This window comes from Garra rufa, chromosome 5 (genome assembly GCF_049309525.1).
Source record: "Garra rufa chromosome 5, GarRuf1.0, whole genome shotgun sequence".
In the NCBI taxonomy this organism is placed as follows: Eukaryota; Metazoa; Chordata; class Actinopteri; order Cypriniformes; family Cyprinidae; genus Garra; species Garra rufa.
Window position 1 is genome coordinate 49,940,630 of NC_133365.1, and position 22,865 is coordinate 49,963,494.

At 36.0% G+C, this 22,865-nt stretch overlaps 1 protein-coding gene across 1 annotated transcript; it reads right to left on the reverse strand.

The window, feature by feature from the left end:
* Nucleotides 1-2,621: 2,621 nt before the first annotated feature.
* LOC141334894 (uncharacterized) lies at nt 2,622-22,835 on the reverse strand. Its single transcript, XM_073840119.1, has 17 exons — nt 22,018-22,835; nt 18,339-18,487; nt 18,061-18,192; nt 17,735-17,822; nt 17,300-17,522; nt 16,897-17,178; nt 16,054-16,060; nt 14,314-14,401; nt 13,943-14,165; nt 13,641-13,836; nt 9,360-9,531; nt 6,552-7,301; nt 5,545-5,693; nt 5,059-5,190; nt 3,377-3,464; nt 3,051-3,273; nt 2,622-2,904 (listed from the first exon to the last, which is right to left on the reverse strand). Exons 1-17 carry the CDS (start codon nt 22,724-22,726, stop codon nt 2,622-2,624), a joined length of 3,894 nt encoding a protein of 1,297 aa, XP_073696220.1. The 5' UTR covers nt 22,727-22,835.
* Nucleotides 22,836-22,865: the final 30 nt, after the last annotated feature.

Here is a 22,865-nt window from a genome sequence, read left to right on the forward strand (position 1 = left end):
TGAGAACAAAGATCCCTCAAGATATCTAGACTGAAGTCCAGAGTCCTGTAAATCTGATATGAGTGACTTACGTTGTGTCACGACGTCTTTAACCCTTGTGCGTCAAAAAAAAGTTACACATAGGTGCAAAATGGATAAAAATGTCCATGTCCAAAAACGGTCATAAATATATGATTTATTATTATTTTTTCCACTTTCACTGATGTCGTTTTTTTAATCAGCATCTGTTCTATCCATAGTTACCAAACATTCGTTCATTTTCAGAATTGTAATCCTTTAAATGCTGGTTTGTTTGCATAATGCTACAGGTGTTTTTTTATGAAAAAATTAAAAACTGAAATTTCCATATAACTATATTCCATATTCCACTAAATGCTAAGCACATTTTTTTCTTTGCTTATTAGATTCTTGGGTGTGTCAGTGAAGAACAACAACATTAATTTTGGTGCATTTATATTTTTTATGTATTGTTACTTTAAAAAAAAAAAAAAGTATATGCCAAATTTGAAAAAATGGCATAATCTTGTAAAAATTGTAAAAATGTGAAATTTGAATATTTGCCGATAGAATGAATGCCTATTAGCAAATATTGCATCGTTTTATAGTCAAATGGCCCTGGGTTAAACGGCAGTTTTAATGGGTTTCAATGTGGACATTTTTGTCCTTAAGGTCCTGAGTGTGAGTATTTTTTGTACATAGGGTAAAAATGATTTTTTTGAAGGAAATAGGGATGAAATATTAAAATTCCAATAAAAATAAACACCTAAGCCAAAATTTATGCAGTTGGCACACTTATAACAAAAAACTAAACTGAAATGGACAAAAATGTCCATAAGGTCGCACAAGGGTTAAACGATTGACAGCATCGCTTGTGTGTGCAAGAAATCATTCGGTCTCTAATAACATACCGTGATGAACATCAAACATGATTTCAGATTTCAGAGCCAGATCACATCTTATTTAACAGAAACAAATAATTTATCTGCATTAGGTACCGCAAGATGTTAAAAAAAGTGATAGGGACATGTCCTACCCATAAATTACACCTGCAGTCTGGTATAATTATTAACCAGTGCAAAGTCATGGCGATCGTATATCAATAAAGTATTCAGGTAAAAGGCATAGAACAAAAAAGAAAGGTAATACAGGTTCATGCACAGTTGTTATTCTTGTTTTGTTATTAGGGTACCTGAGTACAAGTGCCAATATACGTCTAATGTAGTGATGTTACATATGACACTCAAGATTCAAAGTGCTTATTGAGTAGATTTCTGGAGGCCCCAAAATGCTCCCCAACCCCTTAACCTATTCTTTCAGAGCAGATTCACTGTCATCAAACAACAGAGAGTTTTAAAAAGTCAGTAAAAAATATTGGCCTACAAATAAAATAAACTATTTAGCCCTGCTCAATCAAATGTACAAATAAAGCACTGCATAGACTTAACACCATATAAATTAAACATAAATTGAGCATTGAAATTCTGGACAGTGAATTTCGAGATTTTAATTATTTTATTACAAATATTTCTATATTTTATCCACTATGAGAGCAATCCCAGTTTTGCACATAAACACCTTTAAAATAAAAGTCCCATTGCAACAATTTAAAACGGCCACTGGTGGCAGCCACATGTTACTTACTTACTGATGATTACGGAATAAATAAAACTAGAGTATTTTTCCTCTTCATTGCTTGGAGCAAAATGTTTTATGTTTGTATGTTTAAACAACTTTATATTCTGCATTATATCAATTTTAAAATCTTAAATTTAATTTTAAAAAAATTGCATGTGGGACACTTAAATTTACATTATACTTAGTAAGCAGGTAGTTTCATCCAGTAACAAGTGCAAGACACACAATATTAGCACAAACACTACAGCAATATATCTGCAGAAAAGATATTTATTCTTTTTATTTACAAAATACAGATCAATTCAATTCAAATGTATTGGTGAAAGTGGAAGTGAAAAAGTCGTGACGTATTGTCAAGTATGGTGACCTATACTCGAAGTTGGTCCTCTGCATTTAACCCATCCAAGTGCACACACAGCAGTGAGAAGTTAACACACACACACACACACACACACACACACACTGGAGCAGTGGGCAGCCATTGCTCCAGCACCAAGGGAGCAACTGGGGGTTCAGTACCTTGCTCAAGGGCACTTCAGTCATGGTATTGAAGGTGGAAAGAGCACTGTTCATTCACAATCCCCACCTTCAATTCCTGCTGGTGTGGGAATCGAACCGGTAACCTTTGCGTTACAAGCCCAACTCTCTCATCATTAGGCCATGGCTATAGTGCTGTTCATGATATAGATCATTCAAAAAAAAAAAAGTTAAATTAGTGCTTTACAATTTCCTTTTAAACAAATCAAAGGTGATATCAATTAAAAAACTTACATGAATTATTGTAATTAAAAACTCTTTTATTCTGTAAAATAAGAGTCCATCCCGAAGTTGAGGGATGTGGTGATGAGTTACATCCTAATGATATTCTAAGTCAGAGGTAAAGATGTTGGGTTAATAACAGGACAGCTACTGGACCTCAGGATGGACATCTCATGGTTAGAGACATAATGTCAAGTGCAAAAAAAAAAAGCTTTTCAAAAAATGAATCACTCTTTTTTGCTTTTCGTTTTTGATCTAAAACAGCACCGCATTATGAAGAATTTGCACATTTTAAAAAAGACGTAGAGGACTACAGTCAGGATGGTGATGAGAAAAGCGAACACATCCAGACAGTGGTACTGGTACCAGGTAAGGTTGTGGGCCTCGACACGCAGGTGTTTAGCGCCTTTATTGCGCATGACGAACTCAATCCAGAACACAGCCTCATCCAGAGGCTTTATTGGTCGATCATGATGAATCCTGGACAAACGCATAGCATTCTCTTTATACCTGCGGAGTTAAAGGCAAATACTGTTATATATGTGTATATAGTGCATATGTAAATAGAACATGAAGCCCTCAAAATATCTAGAGTGAAGTCCAGAGTCCTGCTATGCACTGATATCACTGTAAATCAGATGATATGAGTAACTTACGAGGGGTCATTAATAACAGCATTGAGTTTATCCACCAGGTCTTGTGGCTCCATGGTTTTGATGTTGTCTATGACAAGAGCAGCCCCTTTGGCCTTCACATGAACCAAATTATCAGGCTGGTCACCAAACAAGGGGATCCCGACCATTGGAACGCCATGATAAATGGCCTCATATATGCCATTAGTGCCTCCATGAGTGATGAACGCTTTGGTTTTTGGGTGACCTGAATCAGGAGACAAACACTGTTATAGTACCATATAAATTGTAATAAAAAATAAAATAGAAAATACATAAAGTAACTTATAATTACAAATTATATCACAAACCCAATAAATCATTCTGAGGGATCCACTTATAGATTTTGGTGTTTGCGCTAAGAGTATCTGGTTTCTCTCCATTGTATCGCCATAAAACCTACAAGCAAAACAAAACACATCTTCAATTGTAATCTCAATAGATCAATGTATAGGGGAGAGTGGGGTGATTCGTGCCAGTGGGGAAGTTGTGCCACCCCTTGTTTCTAGGAAACCATAAAAGAAATTGGTCATGTGACCACATACCTTTGAAGAGCCATCCAATTTACCCATCCCTCAAAGAAGAGACATGGCATGAGGGCTAAGCATATTTTAGCTCAAAAAACTGTTTTTTGCCTTTCAAAGTGAAATTTATATGATCAAGGTTTTTTGATTGTTGCGTCTGAACAATCATAGACACGTTTGAAAATATTTCACACATGTTTTAGTGCAGTTATACAGTTTATACAGTTAGCATTATGTTAGCTCTAAACTGCGGAATCATGCTAGTCTTTCAAAATTGTCGGGCTGGGGTGATTTGTGCCAAAGGGGCAGGATTAAGTTGTGCCAGTAATAGTTCGGATCTAGACCAGGCCAGTTGCATAAACTTAGTCTCTATGTTAAGACAGTGTCTTAAGAACTCAAATTTTCAAAAATTTGACCAGTCTTAAAGAAAAAAAATGAATGACTAACTTTTAAGTCTGTCTAAACCTTTTATGCAACTGGCCCGAGGCTCCTCAGGGTTGACCAACCCTGTTCCTCGAGCTCTACCTACCTGCAGACTTTAGTTCCAGTCCTGCTCCAACACAGCTGTCTGTAATTATCACATGCTACCTAAGAGATTAATTAGCTGGTTCAGGGGTGTTTGATTTGGGTTGGAGCTGAACTTTGTAGGATGGTAGATCTCCAGGAACAGGGTTGGGCATCCATGATCTAGACCTACATACCCACAGGGGATAATCTGTGTGAAAAGATGAGCGTGCCTCATCAGTCTAAGTCACAATAGGATGTTCAGAAATGTTCATAAGAAAGTAACTTCTTTCCTATATGTTACATGATTGACAGACAGCGTTTTGTTGACAGACAGCATTCTGATTATTCGCAAATATCATATATTGTGTATTTGAGTTTTTTTGTGTTTTACGAAAAAGTAGAAAATATGACATGCCAATAGTTTAGTTGGGTAACGATATCTAAATAAACCTTAAATTAGCAAATTTTGTATTGAATTTGTCTTGATTTTATATAGCATTACAGTTCATGACATTAAAATGTTCTTTTTAACTTAAATAATCACTGGCACAATTTACCCCACTGTATTTTCCCCAAAGGCATAACTTACCCCGCACCGGGGGCAAGTTGTGCCACGAGACCACTTTTATTCTGAAAGCTATAATTCTGAAGCAGTTTATTTCAGATCCAAAGTTATTGTTCCCGGGGATGCACCACATACTGAAATACATATTTACATACATATTGGAGGGATTACTGTCATGGCTTCACTATAAAGTCACTTTGAGTAAAAACTGGCACAACTCACCCCACTTTCCCCTAATGACAAAGACAGTATAGAGAATCACTAATGGAGTAAATGTGGATAGTAGACTAAATTGTGACAAAATTAAACAATTAAACTCATTAAAATTGAACTTTCCCTCATTTCAAAAATATTAGTGCTTATTTTAAAAAAACAAAAAGTAAGAATGGTAAAGTACCTTCTGTGGAATCTGTGCCAGTGCGGAGGCAATTTTATTGCTTGTCTCTTTGGGCATTTTGTCTACCAAAGACCCCAGAGAGAAGACCACAATCCCATCATCCCCTGAGCTCTGTACAAACTCCTCCATGTCCTACACATAAAAAAGACATCAAAGTGACTCACTGAAACTTCCAGGTAAAATAATGGCGCTAAAAATAGCAGGATTACATGCGGGTTAACTGCTTTGAATGTAAAGTAATCTGCATTAAATTTGATGCAGTATAAAAATTACTGTGTAATGCAAAATAACGTCTTCATATACACACTTCTCTTTTCCAGGTGGAGTTCGCACAAACACAACAGACCAGCGTCAATCAACGCACCTGACATACTGAACTGAAAGTTATCATTTTATTGTTTCAGTGAAGTAATTATAACTGGGTTGGAAGTATGATTCAGATCGTGAATTATTTATTTGACAGAATGTCAAAAAAGACAGATGCACCTTGGGTAATGGTTTGGCAGGGGTGCAGTGAAGGCCTCCAACGTATTTGAAGTTGGGCAGAAATGGCCGTGGAAACTCAAAATCCCAGTAGGTTCTGATTAACCAGATTTCAGCTTTACCCATCATCTCACAATAGGAAGCGGGCCGTCCTGAAATCAGGAGGTTCAATACAAGTTAGTATTGAAATCTCATAGTCTTTGATTTCATGAAAACTTAACAGCATTAAAAAAGTATGAAATGAGGTCCATATCAAAACAAGTTTGATTCCACATTTGCATTTTTGAGATACAAGTTAATACAAACACTCAAGAGTGATTGATAGTGACATTCAAGTAGAAGTGTTGTATTATTCTCTTTAATTGTCATGTGTAGCTTGATTGTAATTTCTCCGTTACCCATATACTATTATATTTCATTATGTATTTTCCAAAAAGATTTTTCATTATAGTAATATAATGTACCACATGCTGATCAGAAGGATGTGGGTGGGATGTACCAGAGTAAAGTAAGCTAAAAACTTACACAACAGTGTTCAGATCATCTATTTTTCCTGACAAAATCAATATAATGCAATGTTCTGAATCTTCTGAAGGCTTATTTCAAGCTTGCCTTCTGCACTGGGGACATCACATGCATGACAATTATGAAAATAAATCTATGAATTATTTAAATGTTTAATCAAATCAGCAGGGTTGAGGCATCAAATGTAACTAAGTAACTAAGCTATTTTATGGATGGTAACTGTAATATTATTACTGAAACCTTATTCTTTAGTTACACTACAAGTTACTGCAAAATGTAATATTATTACAGTAACTAACTGCCCAACACTTAAAAGTATACTACTAGTACACAAATATTTGTATACTTACTACACAAAGTATACTTAAAATATACCTTACTTAAGTATTAATAAAATAAACTTGAAGTATACTTTTTTGGTAAGGGTTGGTTGGCCAGAGGATGATGAACTACGTGAGTTTAGGAAATAATTTCCTTTAACTCACCTAAATATTCCGTGTAATAGTTGTCAAATTTTCTCCAAGCAATAGTGCCAAACAAATCTTGCGAAAGGTAGAAGAGCATATTAATGATTCGCTCTGTAAAGCTCATTTTATCCGTGAGCTTAACCATGACTCCAGGAACAAATGATGGTGGAGCTGGTAACTGACCACACAGTCGCTCTGCGACGTTAGCAATGGATAATCGGAACGTGTAAACCAATGGAACGTTCAACTCTTCAGCGACGATATCGCTGCAGGGGTAGATCGGATCTGTCAGAACAAGATCAAACTTTCCATTCCGAAGTTTGTCCATCAGCTCTGGCGATTTGAGAACGCCGTCACAGTATGCTATAGCCATATCCTGAAGTTTGGAAGTAACCTCTAAGATTTTCGTTTGAATCTGCAGTAAGTTTAACTGATCCATCTCATACACTGAGAAATACAGAAACTCCTCAAAGAAGTCTCGCGTATCCTGTTCATCCACGGACGTGTTAAAGGGCTGAGAGGTGAAGCGATCCGATTCTTTAGCTTTCATGTACATAGAACCATCCGGAACCAGCACTGTGACATCGTGTCCCCTGTCAATCAGCGTTTCCAACACGATCTTCAGATTGATCCAATGACTTCCCTCAGTATACCAAACTAAAACATTCCCACATTCTGCAAAACCGAACACAGTGAGAAGAGAAAGGAAACACACTGCGAGTCTCATGATTGCCAGTGATAGTGTGTGTGAGTTAACCAGTGTCCCGCCTCAATATATAGGCCTACAGTATAAGGTACGATGATTAACCAGTGCAAAGTCATGGCTCTTGGCGATCATATATCAATAAACTATTCATATAAAAGGCGTAGACCAAAAAGAAAGGTAAAACAGGATTCTTGAGTAGAATCCGTGGGGAAAGTAGGCTACACGATTTTTAGCGTATATTAGAGAACTTAAGTTCCTCATTATAGTTTCTTAATACTTCGCACGTAGACCACATACGCAAGAGCCAATAAAGTTTATGCTTTTCCCTTTTCTCCTTAAATGGGTTTGCTTTGCGCGTCCTCCTTTAATGCAAACAGAGTTAATTTTCTTGAATAGGGGAGAGTGGGGGAGAGTTGCAACACTTTTTGCATTTCCTTTGGTTTCTAAGAGATTGATTGTATTAGAAAGCCGAAATTGTAATACAATAGGGGACAGCTGCAACATTCAATAAAATGTAATTAAATCATTCTTAAATATAATTTTGCCTTTTCTTTATTTTATTTGTGCACAGTCAGGGTCTTTAATAAGGCAAATTGGCAGATAAGGCAGATTTTTTAGCTATTCACTTAAAAAAAGGAGAGATAACTATTAAATGGGTTAATTTCTATTATCATTATAAAATTGCAATTATGTAATGTTATGGCAAGCTTTTAAATCTATGTTGTGGTGAGGGACAGTATGTTGGGACGGTTGCAACAGTGTGTTGCAACTGTCCCTACAGTGATAGCCATGATAAAAATTGTTATATTAGCTTGAGACAATATCATTGACACGCTAGCCATGCCTATCAGAAGCTCAGAATGCACTGATTAATATGGAATGTTTTTACAATGTGACACAAACAACTTAGACACTATGACCAAAAATCTCATCTTTAAAAAAAATACTTTTTTACCATGAAATAGATTTTTGGTAGAAGGAATGATCACATGTGACTGATTTCTTCCAGGAACTATGAGGGGCCAATAAAACATGTGCAGTATGAATATCATCTCTGTATCTTATCCCTGCTTGAAGAAATAAGCCTTGTTTCAACTGTCCCCGCACTCTCCCCTACTTCAATGGTTCATTTTGACATTTTCTAGAGCTTTACAGCATTATTATATACCTAAAAGAAGTGGGTAGTGGGTTATGTCTCTTTACATGAAAAAGATATATGATAAAAATGTCTGATGATAGTATTGTTTTACAATCTCATTTCATTGGCAGCTTCGGTAAAGTACTATCCATTGATCACGCACTATACTTTTATTATTCATAGCCTCATTTTCATTCCTTGTCATTGTCAAAAACTAAATAAATGCAGCTACCCTGACTACATTTTTCACTATAATGTTACAAATGCTATGCATGTATTGTATGAAAACTTCATGATAATAGCTGAGCTTTACATACCCCATGCTGATCGCTTGAGTCAAAAAACATAATATCAGCAGAATCAAATAACTCAAACTGAAAACTCGCTTCAAATTCTAACTTTCGATTAATTTGCACCAACAGTATCTGGCTTCTCTCCATCATATCGCCATAAGACCTGCAACACATTCACACAACCACACTCTCAACCGATCAGCAAATATCCAACAAACAAATCAGACAGGAGAGTAGATTAACGTTCGTGGACTTAAACTTGAAAAATTGTGTGTACTAAATGCGTTCTGATGTTCATTCATGTTTATTTCGCACTTTAAGTAAATAAGAAAAGATTGGTTTACATGTCGATTAATCTATTAAGCAATGCAGTGATCTGTCATGACACATTAGTGAACCACAAAATGGTATTTGTTTGTTTGAATTTCTTTAAAAAATTACATTTTCAAGCTAAGACCATGTTTCATACCACAAGTAACTTGCTCTGTCTTGTCTGTCGGCATGTTGTTAGTTTTCTCTTTGTTCCCCAATGTATTTTTCACTGTGTGGGAACATGATGTGTAGTGTGAGAGTGGCAGTGTTTGTTGGACATAGCAACAGTAACTAAGGAGGGCGGGTTTTTGCAAAGGGTCAGTTAAGAAATGTACAGCACCAGAAAGCAGCCCTGCCTTTGATAAACGCCTCCTCACTTTGTGCATTCTGGTGCCAAACCTGGATGTAAGCATGGTAAGTTAGCTTCTGTGGGATTTGTGCCAGTGCGGAGGCAATCATATACTCTTTGGGCATTTTCTTTACCAAGGTCCCCAGACTGAAGACAACAATCCCATCATCCCCTGAGCTCTGTACAAACTCCTCCATGTCCTACACATAAAAAGACATAATTTCCGTAAAATCTGAAATGTTAATGCAGATAAAATTCACTGCAGCTTACAAAAAAACTAATGGAGCTAAAAGCAACTGCTGAATCTTCAGAAACACAGCAAGAAAATCATATTTGCATTGAAGTCTCTATTGAATGTGATGCAGTAAAAAGGCCATGTATTGCAAAATAACGGAGAGAAATGTCTTTCTGTTGAGTGTTTCTCATGGGTTTCAAGTAAACAAATGTAATTCCAAGACAAATGACTCTTGAGTCAGTTCTTTTTAGTGAATCATAAACATAAAGAGCAACTAGTGTATTACAAATTAGATAGAAAAAAGATAGATCTCAAAATAATACTCATTGTTGGAAAGGGTTCAAATACACCAAAATGCTGAAAAAACAAAGAATTTGAGGGACCTTAAGGATTTTTCTGAAGAGGAGTGGGCAGTTTAACTGTTTAGGACCATCAAGGGACTCATAACCAAATATTACTAAACAACAAAAACACAGCTATGGATCATTCAGGTAACAGTATTAAGAATCGAACAGGTTTTTTTTCCTTTCTTCATAAATTCAACTATTATTTTCTTTTTTGGACTATATGTAAACATCTTCTGTGTAAAATATCTTATCCAGGTCAATATAACATAACATAAATTTTGTATGATCCCTCTTATTTTGATAAAATGATTAACATTTTGCATATTCTGCAAGGTTTGTGTAAACTTTTGACCTCAACTGTGAGCTTCATATTAGCACAACTGCACCAGCCAGCTATCCATTAGCATTTACTTTCAATTCAATCGTTCATACTCAGCTTGGCCAAATGATTAATTAGCCTGGAACGGCGGAAAAATTAAAGTCTCAAAACCTTCACTTGGTGACTATCCTGAGCTGTGACTTAAAAGTTCACTTTTAAGACAAAAATAACAGCATGCAGGTAGAAAAAAAAGAGAGTCAATTTTAATATTCAGGCAATCTATTTTTAACGAGTCCTAAAAAAATGAGCATTGGCCAAACTAAAAGTAGCTATTATAATGAAATTATATAGGCTACTAAAATAATGTAATATGTTGCTTCCAAAAGAAGTCAGTATTTTGAATGGCCATCAAAAGAGATCAATGCAATGTGCCCATAATGGTGTTGTTATGCTATCTACCAGTTAACCAGCCAAACGCTACTTGCAAAACACTTCTGCTTCCTTTTAACTCACCTAAATATTCAGTGTAATAGTTGTCAAATCTTTTAAAGCCAAAAATAGAAACGACATTTTGAGAAATGTAGAGTAGCATATTGTTGATTCGCTCTTTAAAGCTCATCTTGTCCGTGAGTTTACTCATAGTTGCAGGAACAAATGATGGTGGAGCTGGTATCTGACCACAAATCTGTGACATCGTGTCCTCTGTCAATCAATGCTTCCAACACTATCTTTAGATTGATCCAGTGACTGCCCTCAGTATACCAAACTAAAACATTCCCACATTCTGCAAGACCGAACACAGTGAGCAGAGAAAGAAAACACACTGCGAGTCTCATGGTTGCCAGCGATAACGAGAGACCACCACCAGTGTCCCACCTCAACATATACTGCCTAGTTTAACTATTAACTAGTTCATGTAGGCTATCAAAAGAAGTATTCAGGTAATTAAGAGAAAGGTAAAACTACCAATGGGCGTTGAAAACACTGCTTCGAGAAGGTTTAAATCCTTTGCTAATCTTTTGTTTTTTAAAAAAAGTGGTTCGGAACGCGTATCAAACTGCAAACGTAGCGTGATTTTAGTAAACGAGGCTGTTTCTTCTGCTCCTTTGACTTTTTCTTGTTTTACGGTTCGCAAACACATTACGCCATAACGATCTCGAAAGATTCGAAATTTCATTTGTTCGCCGCTAGGAGGCGATCTTAGTGAAGCTATGACCTCCCTATGTGTGCTTTTTGCCTGATCTTGGATTAGTTGTATAAAATATTATAAAATCTAAAATAGAATGATTAAACAGTTGTATAAAAAAGAACAGTAAGGTACAACGGGGGTAAAGGCACGCACTAAGAAAAAGTGGTTTTCACTGTGCCCAAAATGTATGATTGCAGAAATATATTCAGAACATTTATAGAGCAACAGATTTTGTGTGAAAATAAATCATACAAGTATTATAATTGTATGAGGTGGCAAGGGGGGGCATTTACCCCACACACAGGGTAAAAGGCTCACCAGCATGAGGTAAAAGGCACACAGTACTGATACAAGTACTTTAGCTAAAATAATGTTAGGCCTATTTTTTGAGTTAATACTTGTTCGAAACAATCACTTTAGCAAAGTTTGGACTATTTTCTGCTTATTTTGATAAATAAAAATAATACATTTTTGTTCGGTAAATATACTGTCATTAAAATATGTTAAATTAAAACATTTTCAAATACAGAAACAAGATCATTTTAAAAACTAAAAGCAGTGGTAATTTAATATAGATTTACAGTAATAAAAAAACTAATTATATTTTATTATATATGATTAATAGGATATTTTTAAATATGATGGTTTTATTCTAAACATGGTGATTAACTTTAAGATGGACACCCAACATAATATATATTTACCATTTGAATCGAACAATGTCATGTCAACAAATAGAAAAGTAAGACATCTAAGTTGTTAATTATTGTGCCTTTTAGCCCCAACAGCAGGGGTTCTTTTATCCCAAATACCATACTTTTATATATTCTTTCGTTATTTAAAAACTGTTGCTTTAATTATCTTAAACAAAACTAAAAATCATTAAGAAGACATCAAATTTCAGCCAAAATTGCACATGTACACATGGATGACAAATGTAAAACACTCTTTTACAATTTATATTACACAGGCAAATTGATTTTGATTAATTGGATCATATAATAATCAATAAATTACAAAATGTATTCTCCTTTTAGTTTCAGTGTCTGAAAGAATGATGTAAGGACTTGTTAATAAGTGAAAGACTTAAAAGTGATAGCTAGAGTTGAATGACAAGGTGGCACTTTCATATAGTGTAGATGAACCCCAAAAACACCACAACAAATGCTAACCTTAGGTTAGCAAATGTACAGTAGGAAAGTTTTCCAAAAATTGTTCAATCAGTAATCTGAATTTTGGCCATCGGATTGGATCAAATATTTAAAAAATGGGTTGTTCAAAAAAAAAAAAAAAGGATTCTGAATTACAAAATGCAATCTTGGTTTTGATCTGGATTAAATCCTCAATTTTTGCTGTGCAAAACATTTTAGTAAGATTGGGATACTTTTGATAAAAAAAAACTGGATTATTCTGATCCCAACAAAAGGGTGGATTTCAGGAACAAAAAAGTAATAAAACTTTAAAACTGGTCCAAAAATACAGCTGTCAATATCAAACAAAACTATATATTTTATTTAAAGTTTTGTTTGTTTGTTTTAATCACTAATTTTAACCTACATTGGTACAATCATCAGAGATGGACCAGTCAGTAGTAGTTATTTGTGTAAATGCAATGCAAAACTACAATGCAGCTCTGTAGAGCACTACTAATCCAGATTTGGAAATCTGAAAAAGTGTGGATCTGCATCAGGGTGATCCAATCCAATTTTGCTTTGCAAAACTGACGCAAAAGCTGGTTTTGGTTATCTGATCCTGGAAAGCAAAACATGGGATTTCCAAACACAGATCGTTTTGATCCTGGTTAAACCTTTTGAACAATTGGCCCCAGGATTGACAGTTCGTTAACATAGGCCTCATACTTTTCAGCTGTTTTCAGGATAAGATGCACAAGATGTGTGAAGCACAATTCCAAAGCAGGTATTTTAAAATCACAGCTTCTGTCAAAGGTTTCCAAGTGACCTCTAGAGGCCGCAATGTATTGTTTAGTGGTGCTGCATAATAACTAAGGGCCCAACTTGAGCCCAATTACCCTGATAAGAAAAGTTGAACATTTAAAATGTAAACAATCTGAAAAAAATGCATAAATGAATGCATCATACAGAATGTTCCAATTAAGCAAGTAAAAAGCTTTATCACTCTTTTTTGCTTTTTCTCTTTGATCTAAAACAGCACCGCATTATGAAGAATTTGCACATTTTAAAGAAGACGTAGAGGACTACAGTCAGGATGGTGATGAGAAAAGCGAACACATCCAGACAGTGGTACTGGTACCAGGTAAGGTTGTGGGCCTCGACACGCAGGTGTTTAGCGCCTTTATTGCGCATGACAAACTCAATCCAGAACACAGACTCATCCAAAGGCTTTATTGGTCGATCATGATGAATCCTGGACAAACGCATTGCATTCTCTTTATACCTGCGGAGATGAAGACAAATACTGTTATATGTTGGTGTATATAGTGCATATGTAGAGAGAACACTGAGTCCTTAGAATATCTAGATTAAAATCCAGAGTGATTTACGTTGGGTCATTAATGACTGCATTGAGTTTATCCAGCAGGTCTTGCGGCTGTGTAGTTTTGATGTTGTCTATGACCACAGCAGCACCTCTGACCTTCATATGAACTAAATTATCAGGCTGGTCACCAAATAAAGGGATCCCGACCATTGGAACGCCATGATAAATGGCCTCATATATGCTATTAGTGCCTCCATGAGTGATGAACGCTCTGGTTTTGGGGTGACCTGAATCAGGGGACAAACACGGGTAAATAAAAAAGCAAAAGCAAAAGTTGTCATTACATTTACACACTGAGAGTGGAATTATACAGACAGTAAACTGTAAAAAGCATTTTTTTTAAAGTAGTATCCAATCAGAAATTATAACACAAACCCAGTAAATCATTCTGAGGGATCCACTTATAGATTCTGGTGTTTTCACCAAGAGTATCTGGCTTCTCTCCACCGTATCGCCATAAAACCTGCAACACATTTACACAACCACACTGTCAACTGATCCTAATTATTCCACACATTATTTTGCACAAATCTCCTTAAATATTAACTAAATAGAATTTAACTAAAATAGCACAATTATTAATGATTGAAAGCTGCACTTAAGGTGTTTGGTGACATTTGACTGCCAAGGAGTATGAGAACATAAAATAATAATGCTGTCTCTTTATCACTTTCTAGAATAAAATGCGATTGTAAAGCGTAGTCAGCGTACTTGTCAATACACAATCAACGCACATTATGTTAATAACTGCTTGCTGCAACATTTGTAACATTCGTACTGGGTTTATAAAAGTATTAGGTATTGGGTTTATTTCATAGTGTTTATATACACTGTTTTTTCCAGCAGATGTCGCCAGCGTGTGCTTTTTCGAGCATTTCAAAACTGAAAGGAAACCATTTTGCGAAGTTGGTTCAATTGCTTCGGGGTTTCGAAAATCTTAATTTCCTCCATCACTAGGTAAACAAGCACATAGCTACAACATAACCTCTGGCTAGGAGTCAGACATATGTGAAAAAGCATGTCATCATGTGGTACTCCTGGAAAAGGAGACAATTAATGATAGAAGAAAGGAGAGGGATGTGGGCTCCTTATATGGGACATTTTACAGGATTAGTTAAAAGTCAGAGTTGGAAAAATCTTGAAAAAAAAAAGGCTATGTAAATTGTATAATATCTAAGGTACACATTTCCAGTAAGTGTGCAGTTAATTATCATATTGAATTTTCAGAAAATATTTGAAATATTTTTCCTCTTGCTAAATGTGTCACTACCGAAACACAATAAATATAATTTAATAAGAGGGATTATATTGGCCAAATAAGATTTAGTTTACACCTTCTAAATATATTTTATTAAAATGTTTTTAGAGGTAAATCATTAACAATTATGATTTTAACAATATTTCAAGTGTGATTTATGTGATTTGTTCTATTTTGAATCCAATCTTTCTTTGTAAAATGCATGAAGTTGATGATACTGATTTCAAAGTTTAAAAATTCATTAGTTTGAATATACATTGAACCAAAAAATATCAAATCATCTTAGTTGATAATTCAGTATACTTTATTTTTAACAAAACATCCCATGTTTGGGTTGTGACTATATTTTCGGTAGTGACAGTAATGTTTTGGTAGCGGCCACATCACATTACAGAATTTTAACTTGAATACTAAAACTCTACTAAAACAGGCTACTAAAATACTAAAAAAAATTGCATAACTGTACTTACATTTTGGTTATTTCCCCCTAAATAAAGGATTATGTGTTCCCTTTTGGCACTACTGAAACAATGATGACATGTTTTGGTCGTAACTGTTAAGGTAGTGACAATTTTAGAGAATGACAACCCAAAAAACAAGGATGTCAGTAGCATTTTAGATGGTCTTTTAGATTTACTTTTGAGCCTAGCTTAAAGATGCTAATCAGCACATGGTTAGCTAGCACAGTTCTGAACAGTGGTACACATGAAAAAAACTGAATGTTGGGGAATAACTCCTAAAAAAGTGTGCTTAATTGCAGAAAAAAAAGATGTTTAGTAGTGACGGTCCTTAAAGTTACAGACAGATTTTCAGACTTTTGAAAACAATTGACCTCAAAATTATTATGGGGCACTCACCGTGTAGCTATGAGAGAGAGGGACACAGGAATATTTCCTTATAATCATAATTGTAGGGGTTTAGTTAAAATTTTTTAGTGAGTAATCAGCTTGTTGAAATTAAAGGTACATCTTGTCTGTGACAAGTGTTTACCCAGCTTTGATGACTGATGATACGAAAATAAGCATCAGTTCATAAATTAAACTGTTTAAATAAATATTAGTTGTTACCACTATGAGTTATTACTTTGGAATAAATGTAAAATGCTTAAAAACACTAAACTGATGAGATTAATATTTAGTTTTAATAATAGCCAATTAATTGCATTGTTAATGTAAAAATACAATATATCTTTTTATTCTGGTAGAGTAAGTAATGTTTATTTAACCAAGAAAATGTGACATTATATGTGATTATATATATATATATATATATAAACATGAGGACTTTGCCTCCTCATTTCAGAACACCACTGCACGTCACTGATGTCAAAGTATTGAGATGAACCCCAGTAAAAATATGCTGTGCCCCAGTAAAATCTCACATTTGAGTTAGAATTTACGTTGATAATCCCAAAATAAAGACATTAAACTACATGTAACAACTGAATTAACAAGTAATGGGGGCCTGTGCCCCAGTAGAGCTTTAAGTCTAGCAACTCCCCTGCTTCCAATATCTTACTATAAATCCAATAATACAAATCTCAGGGGAACCCATGGCAAATTAGTCTTCCGGGTTTTGACGTCATTCATGCAGAACTTATGATGATATTAAAAGCTGAACATTCAATATGTAAATAATTTTAAATCAAGTAATTCATTATTACACCATACAGAATATTCAAAGCAAGGAAAAGGCTTCATTACTCTTTTTTGCTTTTTCTCTTTGATCTAAAACAGCAACGCATTATAAGGAATTTGCACATTTTAAAGAAGACGTAGAGGACTACAGTCAGGATAGTGATGAGAAAAGCGAACACATCCAGACAGTGGTACTGGTACCAGGTAAGGTTGTGGGCTTCAACACGCAGGTGTTTAGCGCCTTTATTGCGCATGACGAACTCAATCCAGAACACAGCCTCATCCAGAGGCTTCACTGGTCTGTCATGATGAATCCTGGACAAATGCATTGCGTTCTCTTTATACCTGCGGAGATGAAGACAAATACTGTTATATAAATATATATACTGTTGGTGTATATAGTGAGTATGTACAAAGACCAGTAACAGCTGACAGCACTGTAAATCAGATGATATGAGTGACTTACAAGGGGTCATTAATGACTGCATTGAGTTTATCCACCAGGTCTTGCGGCTGTGTAGTTTTGATGTTGTCTATGACAAGAGCAGCCCCTTTGGCCTTCATATGAGCTAAATTATCAGGCTGGTCACCAAACAAGGGGATCCCGACCATTGGAACACCATGATAAATGGCCTCATGTATGCTATTAATGCCTCCATGGGTGATGAACGCTCTGGTTTTTGGGTGACCTGAATCAGGAGACAAACACAGGTAAATAAACAAGGAAAAACAAGCCATTGTTACAGTAACACACAATGGAAATAAACATACAATAAACAGTAAAAAACATACTAAGAAGTACAGCTACAAGATGTTTTATATTTTTTTTTATATATTTAATTACAAAATTAAAAATATAATGTAATATTTTTAGTATACAATCACTAATTATAACACAAACCTAATAAATCATTCTGAGGGATCCACTTATAGATTCTGGTGTTTTCACCAAGAGTATCTGGCTTCTCTCCACCGTATCGCCATAAAACCTGCAACACATTCACACAACCACACTCTCAACTGATCAGCAGATAATGACAAAGACATTATAGAGAATCACTACTATGGTAAATGTGAAAATTTACTTTCAACTGTGACTAAAATAACCTTAATAAATTAACTCATTTGAACTGAGGTTACTACTTTCCCTCATTCCAATCACATCAAGAAGCAGTGCTTATTTGTTTATGATATGTGGATAGAAATGATGTAAAAATGATCACTTACCTTCTGTGGAATCTGTGCCAGTGCGGAGGCGATCATATTGCTCGTCTCTTTGGGCATTTTGTCTACCAAAGACCCCAGAGTGAAGACCACAATCCCATCATCCCCTGAGCTCTGTACAAACTCCTCCATGTCCTACACATAAAAAAAGACCTCAACTTACAGTGTGAATACTGAGTTAACTGAACTGAATTCATTCAGACTGGTCACTGAGTCGTCATCTGACTAAATAATGAATTTGTAGACAAGTTTTATGAAAATCAAATCAAAGACAGACCCACCTCAGGTAATGGTTTGGCAGGGGTGCAGTGAAGCCCTCCAACGTATTTGAAGTTGGGCAGGAATGGCCGTGGAAACTCAAAATCCCAGTAGTTTCTGATTAACCAGATATCAGCTTTACCCATCATCTCACAATAGGAAGTGGGCCGTCCTGGAAAGAGGAATTTTCCTTTAATTTACGTAAATATTATGTGTAATAGTTGTAATTTCTTTCCAAGCAACAATGGAAAAAGCATCAAAATAAAAGAGTTTATTGATTATTTGATCTCTAAACCTAATTTTCATTTTGAAAGAAACCAAACTAAGAGTGTGATGATTGGCAGATAGACATTGAGACCTTCTGTTTTCATTCTTAACATATACTGTCTGATATAATTATTAACCTATAGTATATCGATTATAACAAGTCATGACACTCATGAACCAATAATGTATTAAGGTAAACGGTAGAGGCCAAAGAGATTGATAAAGCAGGTTTATTCACACAGTTTTTAAATCTATATTTTGTTTTTGGGAAAAACCTGGAAAAAACATTTATCACATATGTGACCCTGGACCACAAAACCAGTCTTAAGTCGCTGGGGTATATTTGTAGCAATAGCCAAAAATACATTGTATGGATCAAAATTATTGATTTTTCTTTTATGCCAAAAATCATTAGGAAATTAAGTAAAGATCATGTTCCAGGAAGATTTTTTGTAAAATTCCTACGGTAAATATATCAAAATGTAATTTTTGATTAGTAATATGCATTGTTAAGAACTTAATTTGGACAACTTTAAAGGTGATTTTCTCAGTATTTTGATTTTTTTGCACCCTCAGATTCCAGATTTTCGAATAGATGTATCTCGGCCAAATATTGTCCTATCCTAACAAAACATACATCAATAGAAAGCTCATTTATTGAGCTGTCATGATGTATACATCTCAGTTTTGTAAAATTGAACCTTATAACTGGTTTTGTGGTCCAGGGTCACATATTATCTGAAGTTGTATGCACTGTATTTGTGTGTAAAGCCAAAAATCTACTGAAACATAGACTTCTTGTGTATATGTGTGTATACAAATAAAACATAATTACTGCATTAAAGGAGAACTCCGGTGTGATATTGACCTAAAGTGTATTGAATCATACCGAGTGTGAACGTACCTTGCATATCTCATCTCGGTTTGTGTCCAGCTGTCCGAAATCTGGGGTCAGTTAGCCGATGCTCACAGCAGGTTGTCAATGAGAGTCAATAGGGCATCGAAGTAGCCATGTAAATAAATCACTGTTTTACGCCATTTACGAGGCACAAAGTAGCTCCACACTTCATTGGTAGACTTCCAAGGGCCCTGACATTTAAAACGAGACATTGAGAACTCAGAAAAAGCACCGGTAGTTTATTTACAAGAAGATTTATACAGACAGTACCTGGAAGAGAAAATCCGGTCGCCGCCATCTTGAACTTAGTCACGATAAGTCGAGTGTCGAGCACCAAGGAATTTATCAGGTTATCAACTTATCAGTTTGTAGTTTCCTTCGTGCTCGACACTCGACTTATCGTGACTAAGTTCAAGATGGCGGCGACCGGATTTTCTCTTCCAGGTACTGTCTGTATAAATCTTCTTGTAAATAAACTACCGGTGCTTTTTCTGAGTTCTCAATGTCTCGTTTTAAATGTCGGGGCCCTTGGAAGTATACCAATGAAGTGTGGAGCTACTTTGTGCCTCGTAAATGGCGTAAAACAGTGATTTATTTACATGGCTACTTCGATGCCCTATTGACTCTCATTGACAACCTGTTGTGAGCATCGGCTAACTGACCCCAGATTTCGGACTGCTGGACACAAACCGAGATGAGATATGCAAGGTACGTTCACACTCGGTATCATGATTCAATACACTTTAGGTCAAAATCACACCGGAGTTCTCCTTTAATATGAAACTCAAAGTCCCTGTAGGTTACGATAAACCAGATAACATCTAGCAAGACATGTTTCACTAATTTTAGCCTTTTACTGGTGACTATCCTGGGCTGTGGTTACATTTTTTAGAGATGAGAGATTAGTTTTGGATTTATTTATGTCTAATCCATATAAGTTTTCATGTGGGGTTGAATACATTTTCACACGGTACAAATGAAACTATTACAAAAACTTCAACATTTTCTCTGCACAGACAAGTCCTGGTTTACTGTCACTTGAAGTGCCCAACAACAATTTACAACAAAACAATTTTCTACAGATTGAAGAAATAGTGCTGTCAAAAATTAAATCTGTAATTAGATACCATAGATGAATTCAGAAATGCATGTCGTTGATAATCTCTCCAGTGAGCTGTTAACTTGAGAATGGGTTTATTGCAAAGCTGAGTTTGAGAACCAGGTCATTCCGACCTGGAATATAGTACGGTCGTGGCCAAAAGTTTTGAGAATGACACAAATATTAGTTTTCACAAAGTTTGCTGCTAAACTGCTTTTAGATCTTTGTTTCAGTTGTTTCTATGATGTACTGAAATATAATTACAAGCACTTCATACGTTTCAAAGGCTTTTATCGACAATTTATGCAAAGAGTCAGTATTTGCAGTATTGGCCCTTCTTTTTCAGGACCTCTGCAATTCGACTGGGCATGCTCTCAATCAACTTCTGGGCCAAATCCTGACTGATAGCAACCCATTCTTTCATAATCACTTCTTGGAGTTTGTCAGAATTAGTGGGTTTTTGTTTGTCCACCCGCCTCTTGAGGATTGACCACAAGTTCTCAATGGGATTAAGATCTGGGGAGTTTCCAGGCCATGGACCCAAAATTTCAACGTTTTGGTCCCGGAGCCACTTAGTTATCACTTTTGCCTTATGGCACGCTGCTCCACCGTGCTGGAAAATGCATTGTTCTTCACCAAACTGTTGTTGGATTGTTGGAAGAAGTTGCTGTTGGAGGGTGTTTTGGTACCATTCTTTATTCATGGCTGTGATTTTGGGCAAAATTGTGAGTGAGCCCACTCCCTTGGATGAGAAGCAACCCACACATGAATGGTCTCAGGATGCTTTACTGTTGGCGTGACACAGGACTGATGGTAGCGCTCACCTTTTCTTCTCTGGACAAGCCTTTTTCCAGATGCTCCAAACAATCGGAAAGAGGCTTCATCGGAGAATATGACTTTGCTCCATTCGCCATACTTTTTGCAGAAGATCAATCTGTCCCTGATGTTTTTTTGGAGAGAAGTGGTTTCTTTGCTGTCCTTCTTGACACCAGGCCATCTTCCAAAAGTCTTGGCCTCACTGTGCGTGCAGATGCGCTCACACTTGCCTGCTGCCATTCCTGAGCAAGCTCTGCACTGGTGGCACTCCGATCCCGCAGCTGAATCCTCTTTAGGAGACGTTCCTGGTGCTTGCTGGACTTTCTTGGACGCCCTGCCTTTTTTCGGGATTAAGTTAATTTGCATGGCAAAGAAGGACTATGCAATTCATCTGATCACTCTTCATAACATTCTGGAGTATATGCAAATTGCTATTATAAAAACTTAAGCAGCAACTTTTCCAATTTCCAATATTTATGTAATTCTCAAAACTTTTGGCCACGACTGTACACAAGAAATATGGACTACTTTATAGAGCTTTTTGTCCTGATTGGACATTAAGAGATAAACTTTCTTTGTATGTTTAACTCAGTATTGAATTCAGAATGTTGCTTTAACTCACCAAAATATTCAGTGTAATAGTTGTCCATTCTTTTCCACATCACAATGGAAAAGACGTCTTGAGTAAGGTAGAAGAGCATATTTTTGATTCGCTCTCTAAAGCTCATCTTGTTCGTGAGTTTACTCATGGCTCCAGGAACATAAGATGGTGGAGATGGCATCTGACCACACTTTTGCTCTACAATGTAAGTGTTGGTGAAGTGGAAAGTGTAAACCAAGGGAATGCTGAGTTCATCAGCCACAATATCACTGCACTGGAAGTGTGGATCTGACAGAACAACATCAAACTTTTCACTCCGCAATTTGTCCATCAACTCTGGAGATTTGAGAATGCCATCACAGTATGAGAAAGCCATATCCTGATGTTTGAAAGCAAGCTCGTAAAATTTCATTTGATACTGAAGTAAGTTTAACTGATCAGACTCGTATGCTGAGAAATGTACAAGTTCCTTAAGGAAGTCGTGCATGTCCTGTGTGGTCATGGACACACTGAAGTGCTGGTAGAAGAAGCGATCCGATTCTTTGGTATCCATAAAGGGAGAGGGATTCGGCACCAGCACTGTGACATTGTGTCCTCTGTCAATCAAACTTTCCAAAATAATCTTCAGATTGATCCAGTGACTGCCTCTAGTAGGCCAAACTAAAATATTCCCACATTCTCCAGGACCGAACGCAGCAAGTAGATACAGAACAGCGATTGCGAGTCTCATGATTACCAGCAACTGAGTGTGTGATCACCTTATGTCCTATCATCTATATTCCAATATGTATAATTATTTACCCAGCATATAGTGTCATATAGGATGCCGTCATTTTCATAAATCATTAAACCGCTTTGACAAAAGGTAC